Raw genomic sequence first — 10,341 nt, forward strand, 5'->3', positions numbered from 1 at the left:
TAAAATCTGCTCCTATGACTACCTAAAGGTTAAGTCCATATAGCCATCATAAACACTTCTCAAACATTTAGCAGCATGAATTTAAAAACTTTGCGACTTTATGTTGGGGAATCATCCCTGGAGAAAAGGTGAAAACACTAACTTTGTATGGGATTTCACGACCAGAAACAATGGTCACAGCAACAGGGTGTACAACCCACTATTTTAGGGTTAATCGTTAGCTCAAAAATTGATCGAGATCTCATCAAATTCCCCATTGAGTTAGTGGATTCCATCTACTACCAAACCATTTCGTAAGTTCTGTAGGTTGAGAAATTTATTAGGCTACAAAATCAATGAAGTTTCATGCCACTGGGGAGGAAAAAAAAAAGAAAAAAAAAAGAACCTCAACAGGTTATCCAATATCATTTTGAGGTGCTTATTCCTTTCAACATGTGCTAATTGTCTCACAATATGCTTACAATGAATCTAGTAATGTTACCAAGAAAAACATTGCAAACATGCATCCCCAGAAATGAATCATCACTGCAATGCACATGCATCTTTCCACTTACATAAAAAAGAAAAAAAAAACACCAAAAAAACAATCGAAAAGATACAATAAATGACGAACTTCATAATGAGGATGCTGATAGTAATAGTCAGGGAGCCAACCTATCGATTTTCCATACCCTCTTTCCATCAGTCTCTAAAGGAGAATACCGCAACCTGCCATGGAATAATATGCACATTAGCAATGAAACCGTAATGTCATCTGAAAAACCTGAAATTTGTTCCATGTTGCAAAATTCGTTTAAGTGTTACATTTATTTTGAATCCTTAAAACTGCAACTCGGAACCTTTAAGCTCCATTGGGATAGGTCTCATATTCGACCAAATCAAACTTCTTATCCTTTTGACATTGTTTCTTGTTAGGTTCCTATGAGTTTCTTCAAACACAGACCGATAATTAGCTCCAATATTCAGACATGTTTGCCATGAGTCTTGCATTAATCTTATATCTGTTTCCAAGCTAGACCCATTGGTTTCGAGGCCAATAGGTCATGAAAGAGGATCAAATTGAAGAACCCTGTATTTTCAGCCCAAGTCCATAACTTCTTGTGCAAAGGTTCAGTTCTACTATATCTATTCATGGTTAAGATCCAGTGTAGGATCAATATACGACTTGGGATTCTGTCAGGTCAAAGAAAAATAAAAACTTTTTGCGATCTTTGAAAGGGTGATTTTAGTCACGTAGAACAAATTACAGACAATGATGCTACTATCAGCGTAAAAAAAATGTTTTCCGATTCATCAGCAGCTAATGATGCACATCCAACCTGAATTCTTTTTAGATCCTAATACCTGGATCCTGACAGAGAACGTAAACATGTAACACACACACGCACGCGCACACGCACACGTATATATATGTAGACACAAGTCAGGACCTGATCTTGGACTTGGACAAACGCCATTTTCAGCTATATAAACCAATCATATGATAGTTTAGCAAAAAGAATGGGATACAGCTACCTATCATGTAAGCGAGATTTTTGTCCTTGCCAAAACTCGAAAAGCTCTGGTTTAAGCCTGTATCCTCCCCAGTATTTGGGTTTGGGAATCAAACTTCTGCACATTGAAAAACAAAATGGATTTTGATAGAGTTTCTTACAAAGAGCAAGCAGCTGGGTCATAGTTCAGAACAAGAAACAAAAAACAAAAACAGCAGTGTTCTTAAAAGGATAATCAATGAAATTAACCCCGTAGGTTGTGCACGGAATTAACCCCGTAGGTTGTGCATGGAATTAACCCCATAGGTTGTTTCAAATGTAATATATCTACTATAATGCGCAAAGGTAGCTACCTTAATTCATAAGGTCATAGGAAATTATCCACTTAGATGGTAATTCTGGTAACATAAATGCACACAAAGCTTGCAAAGCTGTTTTAGATTAAATACTTGACTTAAAAGTTAATTGGGTAACATAAACTGACATAATTGTTTCTTTTTTTTTCTTTTCTTTTTTTTTTTCTGGTAAAGACGATTCTTTATAAACCAAAAACCAATATTTAAAGGAAATTGACAAAGCTAGCACATTCAGCAGAACACTTGCAGAACCAAATTATCAAAGATTGATTCACAGAGTCATCCAAAAACTACAAATTAGAAATACTGACCCATCAGAGAATTTTTCTTCTAATTCTTTATATTCTTGGTGGAGAATATGTCGTCCAGGTATTATAGTGCTCTGAAGATAAGCAAGAGAATGGTCTCAGTATGATGCAGAAATTGAACATTAAAAGCTGGGAAAAAAATGTTTACAGGAAAAAAGAAAGAAATAAATAAATAAAGAAAACCTGCTTGCTAACTATTGCTCCAATTTGACTTCCTCGAGGACGGCTGTGGAAGTATTGTTCAGATTCCTGATCAGAAACTTTTTCCACGAATCCTTCCACTCTTACCTAGAGATCATGGTGATATTTAGTGTTGTCCCACATAGAAACATTATTGAAAGAGGTTTACACTATTAGGTTGGTCAAAATTTTCTCTTGATAACTAGGAACCTTATATAGTAGATTAGGTTGCAGTTGGAAGCTTGAAAACAAGAAGTTAAATGATATTCAAGCTCTAGTACCATAGTCATACTTATCCATGGTGCTTTACCTGCAGTATTTAATGCATTTACCAGATCAAATTGTTTGTATTTTATTTACAGTTCAAATGCCATGGACAGCACGATTTACAGTATAAAAGTACAGCAATCCAACAATATAAGCCTCCTTAACCTAGTTTCCTTTTTTTTTTCCTCCCAGCCCCACTCCTAGGCTTGGGGCTCTTTTCTTTTCTTCTGTTATTTATTTTATTATTATTTTCTCCTTGAAAGATTATTAAAACTCATGACAATTCTGCTGATAAGGCATAAAAATTAAGAATCAAGTCATTTCTTCACAATCAGTCATAATCGATTCCATAAATTTCTTCAACCGCCATTTGCCCGTTCTAACAAGGCTTAGGAAAGTAAACAAAGATAATTCAGATCCAATGCATATTAAAGTTAGTCTGTGTGTTTTTCACATCAACTGAATAAGATTTAACTTTGCAGAAGAACATCCTACTAACAGAATCCCCGTCTCAAAATGCTTGGATGGAATTAGAGTGAAATGTGGTTTACCTGGCGATTTAAACCATCCCAGTAAAAGATAAGTGATGCATGAGGATTTTCAGATATTTCTTGAGCCTTTCGACTTCCATAATTGGTGTACCTACATACGCGAAGAGTAGCCATGGTATAAAAAGTTGATCAGTGTGAGCAGAAAAGTATATTATACCTTCTACCATAAAGGGATACAGAACAGCACTAACCAGACAAAACCATCTTTATCAACTCCTTTTAGCAATACGATTCGTGATGAACTGCAGCAAAGAAGAACATGATTTATGACAAATTTGGAAAGGTCGATGAATTTTATAAAAAAGAAATCCAGAATCCATCTTCAATAGATATATAATCATAAAAATGATGTTGAGAACAGTAATCACATTTGACGATCTCTGAATAGACATTCCATGAATAAAACAATACATAAAAGCTCACTGCTTGATATCCATGCCAGAATGTTGCTTCAATATGGGTACAAGTATCTGACATAGTTTGTCAATTTCGAAAAAGTCGAACTCAGGCATACAACAAATATATAAAGCATACAATAATTCTATTTAAGATTTTTTTATTTTTTATTTTTTGGATAACTAATGTAAGAATGTTGAATACATTATATATTAACAAAAATATTTGTAAAGATATCTGAATATCATAATAAATGAGCAAAAATCCTTCCCATGTTATATTTGAGTATGAGTCACCCACTTCATCAAATAACTTAAAGCTTACATCTGTACCGCCTCCTAACCTTATGAATCAACATGGACTACCAACTGGAAATGACCTTCTAATCCACAATGGATCTCAATAATTGCAACTAAAGGAAAAGGAATTGGAAGCAATGAAGAGAATCAAATGATTATCTGTACTCAACAATATACTTCAGTCTTTAGACTGAACATGCAGCTGCACTTACCACCATCATGAATAAAATAAGCAAAATGGTAGAAACTTACGGTTTCCCATCTTTGCCAGCAGTTGATAGGGCCATAGCATTTGGTTCTTTCAAGTTCGCAGCCACAGCATCATCAAACCATTTTTGGAACTGCAAGATTACTAAATCCTTTATTCTAATAAAATCAAGAGATTTGCAAGCTCTTATGGCAGGATAATAGCAGATAAATCTGTTTTGATATATTATTTAAGCAATTTTGCAACCAACAATTCTAAAGTGGTTTGCATATTTAGTTCTAAGAGCCTCAGGTAAAAGCAATGAAAAGAAAGATCAATGACAAGCCATTTTGTTTTTAAGTGAGCCCATACCTGATCAAAAGGATTAGCATCCACCTCCTCCTCAAGAAGATCAGGTGAAACATAGTTTTCTCTTAGAGCTGATATGTCAATTTGTGGAGGCTTTCCTATTCGAACACACATAGAAGTGCCAGGATATGGTGGAAGTCGAAGCTTAAACTTCTCCACGATTGATGGCGGAACAAATCTCCCACCTAGAAAGTGGTGCGGACCACCAAATTTCTTGGCACACAACTTAGGTGCAGTTAAAGAAACCTAGAATATACCAAGTTGCATCCATAAGATCATTTCGCTCAAATTGGAAGTATACTTTTAAACCAAAAAAAATATTCCAGATGATGTGTCCTTTGCCAAAATGTTGGATACAAGACACAACAGAGATTATCATATGAAGTATACCAGCATGTCAGGTTTGATCCCTTCGCCACTGGTATCTCCTTCTTCAACATGCCAACCAGATGGAATATCTATAGAGACAACAACAGGTGATTTCTGATGCATTTGTTTGTGATTTTGTAGAGACACCAGCCTTTGGATCAAATCATCAAAGGGTGGCCTTGGAGCACCTGAAGGATTTCAAATCCTAGACTTAGATATTAGTATACTAAGAATTAGATGTTGGAATCACTAATTGAGTGAACCTTAATAGTCAATATAAATTTCTTTGACAGATAAAATTGTACATAGCTTTAGTCTGACCTATAGAAAGGATGCACGTAACTACCACAAAAAGACTTCGGTTTGTTTTGTTGGGTTGCTATGAGGAGATACATGATGATCATCTTGAATGGAGTGCCCTTAAAGGGCAGGGCAGGAATAGAAGAATGGGCTCCTATTGCATATTCATATAGTTTTGAAATATGCGTCAAAATAATGTTGTTGGAATACTTTTTGAAGAATGTATAACTATATGGATTATCTATTCTTAATGCAATACCTTGAAAAGCTTGTTCTTTTTTCAACTTCTTTATTGCAGTACAAGTAAACAGATAACTTTAAAAAACAATATACAATATTTCAGTACATATGGGCAAAAAGGTTAGCGGAAATTGAAGAGGAGAGATTACCATGGAATGAGAATCCAAACATTGCATCTACTAGAATGTCAAAATCATTTGAGAAGTCCATAGGCAGATCTTCCACTGACAGGAATGGAATTGATAGTGATTCCAGCTACAAAATTTCACAATAGATAAGCACTCCCACAAAAATATATAAGCTACTATCTTGTAGAAATATCAAATTGAGACCCATCTCTGGACCTGAGTCACCAGGCCAGCATAGAGAGGCTTAGCAGTACGCTTTGGGTAACAAACAAATGGCTTATATCCAAAGTGATGTAGATGACGAGCAGCTACAAGACCATCACCTCCATTGTTCCCTGGACCGCAAATGGCAAGAACGCGATTATACTCACTTGATTTGTACACCTGTCAAAAGATTAATATCACACGGAAAAAAGTATCATACAATTTGAACCAGAATTGACTTTGTTTTTCTGCTTCAACAATAACTACCATCTTACCACCCCCTCCCCATTATTTTTCTTTCCAAGAGATAGATATGGAGGGGGAGGGGGAGGGGGAGGGGGGTTGGGTTAAAAAATAAACCCATTGCATCTGCCCACAACTTGTAACATGCTTAAGAATTCAGTGACAAGGTCCTCTTTCCTTAAAACTAGTTTCCTGGAATTAAACTCGACAAGGATGAAGGGATATATATGTATATATAGTTGTAAATTTACCCAATCTAGGCCTGCATAAACTATAACACTTCTCATTATGGGAGTATGTCACCTTCGTTGCCAAAGCGAAAATAAAGAATCCCGCTAGAGAGTGTTGAAACCTCACCTAATAGAGTTTTCTCAAACCAACCAACCTGTCACAACTAGAATGCATACTCCAACAGCCTATCATCTTTGAGACCAACCAACTTCTCATAGCATATAATCTTTCTTTTACCTTTTCACCCTAAACCTACAAGCATTCAATAACTTTCCCACTCTCTCATCATATCCCCAATTAGTGCTACCTTCGAATTCTCAAGAATGTTTTTATTATTTCATTCCTAACTATGTAAATTCATCTATCTCTAAAGGGGGCAAAAAAAGGAAAAAATGAAACTGGGAAAACTGCATACATAGGTCAACATCTAACATCAAGAGAAGTTTAACACCTCAAAGAAAGACCAGACAGTAGTTCTTCGTTAATTGTTTTGATGGTTCCCCTTGTTAATGCACCAAATAATATATATTTTTTGATAAGTAAGAGTCGATTAGAAAAACGTTCAAAAGGGGAACGCGTCCCTAATACAAAAAACCAAAGTTGAACCTAAGGACCAATAGAGTCCAAATGATCAATTAAGTCATCAGTTGAGGAGCAAGCGCTTCCTTTCACATAACAAAAAATTGAACGAAGAATATGAATTTTCAAGGTTGCCAAAGACGATTCCTTTCCTTCGAAATTTCTGCTATTCCTCTCTCTCCATATGCACCACCAAACACAATGTGGAACTATCCTCCAATAATCACGAGCGTGACTTTTCACTGGGCATCTTCTCCATGCATTAATCAGTCCTATGGAGGACTGAGGCATGATCCAGTGTACGCCAAAAATGCCAAAGATAAGGTTCCAACAATCATACGCCACAGGACAGATGCACCAAATTATATATATATATATTTTGGTGGGGCAGGGGGCTCAAAAAATTATATGGTAAGTCACACCTTCTCTAATATACATTAACTGAACATATAAACTTAATTATGTTCAGTAGCAACTGGAAGCCAGCACCTTAGAAACACTATTCCTGCACGTTTAACTCACGCTACATTAAAGATCTATAAAAATGGCAACACATCCATAGAAGGCAATGAAAGAAGACAAAGCACCCCACTAAAAAGAGAGGAAATGCAATTTGTATCTGTGCAATAGAAGAGGCATGTCCGCTAAATTGGAATGTGTTGAGCTCCTATAGCCTATATGGTAGGGACGAAGAGGAGAATAAAGGAAAGGGATAAAACTTACTTCCTTTTTTCAAAAATGGGCAGTAGAAAGGAAATGGATGGCAGGAGAGAAACCCTTTCCTCTAAGCCCAACGTAGTGGAAGGGAAGAGGGAGAAAAGTGAGAAATTGGACCACCACCCTAAGCGCTAATACGTCAAACTATGCTAAACCGCAGACTAATACCCAGAGGTGGGCTGAATAGGTGTCAAAATTATATTCATGATATCTAACAGGAATTCAAATTGTAAGTAATTGATCTTAACAACAATTTAAATCTCAACTAACAATCAATCATCACAGTAATAACCAATAAAGTGTAAAAAATTAAACCATAAAAAAATCCAAACCAAAAAACTAATTTTTATGCGGAAACCATTATGTGAAAGAACTACAGGACCTAGTCCAAGTAGATCAAACCCACTACGCATAGAAGGTTTAAAAGTATCAATACCTAAAACCCTAGAATACCTAGTTACCTCAAATCCAGACTTACGCCAGCCTCCACCAACTCTGCTGACAGTCTATGAGTTCACCCCGCATGCAATTCACTCTTCTTCTTGTGATTGATGTCCTTAGGCAATCGCCTAGTCACCAAGTCCAGATTTGTCTGGAATCTTGGTGTTGATATTCTTTGATGAAGTCTAGAATCAACACTCAAGAAAAATACTCAGCATTTATACACATTGATGAAAGAAAGGTTGCTATTGATTGCCTTTATGCTATCAATATGCCTTGAGTTGCTCTATTTATGCCTCTCTTTTCATAGATTTTTTTTTTTTTTTTTGATAAGTCTTTTCATAGAATTTTTAAACAGAATTAAGTACAGTTTTAGGAGTTTGATATCAAATATGAATCTAGAGTTCAACCAAACCTAATCCAATGAAGATGCATTCGATTGATCGAAGCCCTTGTACTAAGAAAACTTTAGGTTTGTTCTTTTTAAAACAATTTTATGCATTCAAAACACCTTTTTAAAGGTACAAGTATGCAATTTAATATGAATAATCATTGAAAGCATGATAAAAAAACCTAAATTAGAAAGTGAGAACTCTATTGGTGAAATTACCTTTCTATGCTTGTTAAATCCTTGAAATACTTGGATTGGGGTAACACCAAATAAACTCGACCAACTTCTAAAAATATTTACAAACATAAATCAAAGATTAAAGCCTCCAGTTTGTACAAATATTTTTCAACCTAAGTCCTGTTGGCTTAACAGAATGCATCTTCTCTCATTCTCTTATATTTTTACCCTTCAAAAAACAAAAAGAAGCATCTTTCCAATTGCATAATGGTATAATGGTCAAATCATGCATTAATTCTTCCCTACTTATTTTCTTTTTACTAAACTTAGTTAACAGATTTCTGTTCCTTATGGATACCTCTTCTATCCATCCTACCTTCACATCTGATATTCCATTCTCCTAACCAAACAAAGCATTAGGCCAGCACGTTATGCATTTGCACTGGATTCATGTTCTATATGCCTTAAAAACATCATCCTAAGATTCAAACTAGATCATCATCAGCAAGGATCATCAGTCACAGTTTTGTTTGGGGTTGAATTTCAGAAGGCAAAAGGGGGAAAAGTGGAAAACTACGTGGCGTGAAAATTGTATGTTGTTGGGAACACATTGACTAACTTATAAATTTATCTTACAATGACTAAAGCAAATATGGTTTGAACATGTGCAAAGAAAGAACTTTAAGTGCGTCAATTAGGAAAAGTGACACAGTCCACATTGAGAGTAATACTCTGGGGAGAGGAAGACCAAATTTAATGAAAGTAGAATTAGTAAGGAAGGATATGATACATGTGGATTGACTAAGGTTATAGCATTACATAGAGCGGAATAGAAACATAGCATTCATGTAGCCGACCGTGTGGAAACACCACCATGTAAACAATAAAACATTTTCAAACACAAATCTTTGGGTCTAATCAATAACTTCCAATATCAACAATTTATATATTCAGCTAAACTACAATTTTGTTGGAATATTATATTTAGCTACACAGCTTAACATAAATAATAATAATAATAACGAAAAAAACACAAGGCAATTCAATACCCTTACCTCTGCTATTGCAGTTGCAACACTCAAACCTGCCAATTCCTGCAAATTTAAACCATTTCATTGAAACCTGAACAACTAGGAAACATCTTGAGAAATGTAGGAAAAGATATATATGGAACCAAACACTGACCATTAACTGATCAACGCTGAATCCAAGTGGACCCATGAGGAGCTCATCGATATCGGCCGCTTCGCGCTGTGATAGGTACGACAGTGAGTCCGTACTCTGAATGCTCTGCAACGATGAAAACAATCTATCCCCCATTTTTCTCACTTCACCAGAACACCAACAATATCTTAGAATTGCAGAATTCGATTGTTGTCCGAATAAACCCTAAATTAACAGTTGTTTCATAGTTAATCTGAATTTCATGTGCTAGACGTACTTGATATATGTATGTGTGTGCATATATATACATATATGTAGAAAGAGAAAAAGTACGTTACCGAAAGAGGAATGGGAGAGAGATTGTGGAGAGAGCGAGAGGAATTGAAATTGTTGGTGCTGTAGATAAAACTAGAACTAGAAGGAAGTAATTGTGTTAGTGTGTGGGGGATTAGGCATGTCATTGCTTTTGTTTTGCGCATCAGTGAATACATCTTCTGTATTAAGTCTGTAGTCCATGTTTTTTCTCTTATGCATATCTCATGTCTTAAAAGATAAATTAAAATAATAATTTTTATTGAGTTATTATGAGCTAGAAACAATTTTTAATAAGAGTGAATAATTCAATATTAATTTTTTAACAAAATTTTCAATTCAATGCAATTAAGAATATCCGGCTCTCGATGTAACTTGGGCTTTGGCGAAAAATAAAAAATGGTATTTTTATATCATAATATATAATATATTAAATATT

The 10,341-nt window shown here is 35.3% G+C and overlaps 1 protein-coding gene across 1 annotated transcript; it reads right to left on the reverse strand.

Moving 5' to 3' along the window:
• Positions 1–370: 370 nt before the first annotated feature.
• Positions 371–10,104, reverse strand: LOC132274124 (pyridoxine/pyridoxamine 5'-phosphate oxidase 1, chloroplastic). Its single transcript, XM_059775294.1, has 14 exons — positions 9,929–10,104; positions 9,612–9,815; positions 9,482–9,520; positions 5,660–5,827; positions 5,465–5,570; positions 4,797–4,963; positions 4,410–4,652; positions 4,103–4,191; positions 3,347–3,397; positions 3,156–3,246; positions 2,341–2,445; positions 2,161–2,231; positions 1,516–1,611; positions 371–708 (listed from the first exon to the last, which is right to left on the reverse strand). Exons 1-14 carry the CDS (start codon positions 10,079–10,081, stop codon positions 642–644), a joined length of 1,650 nt encoding a protein of 549 aa, XP_059631277.1. The 5' UTR covers positions 10,082–10,104; the 3' UTR covers positions 371–641.
• Between the last annotated feature and the right edge of the window lie 237 nt (positions 10,105–10,341).

This window comes from Cornus florida, unplaced genomic scaffold, assembly GCF_030987335.1.
Source record: "Cornus florida cultivar Cherokee Brave unplaced genomic scaffold, ASM3098733v1 CherokeeBrave_3.0.0_Hap2_Chr09, whole genome shotgun sequence".
Lineage (NCBI taxonomy): Eukaryota > Viridiplantae > Streptophyta > Magnoliopsida > Cornales > Cornaceae > Cornus > Cornus florida.

Coding starts and splice junctions, on each gene's coding strand:
- LOC132274124 (XM_059775294.1), bottom strand. CDS start 10,081: ATGTATTCACTGATGCGCAAAACAAAAGCAATGACATGCCTAATCCCC. Junction 5,828..9,481: donor TTGCAACTGCAATAGCAGAG/GTAAGGGTATTG, acceptor ATCTTTTGACAG/GTGTACAAATCAAGTGAGTA. Junction 4,964..5,464: donor GTTTGGATTCTCATTCCATG/GTAATCTCTCCT, acceptor GAAATCCTTCAG/GTGCTCCAAGGCCACCCTTT.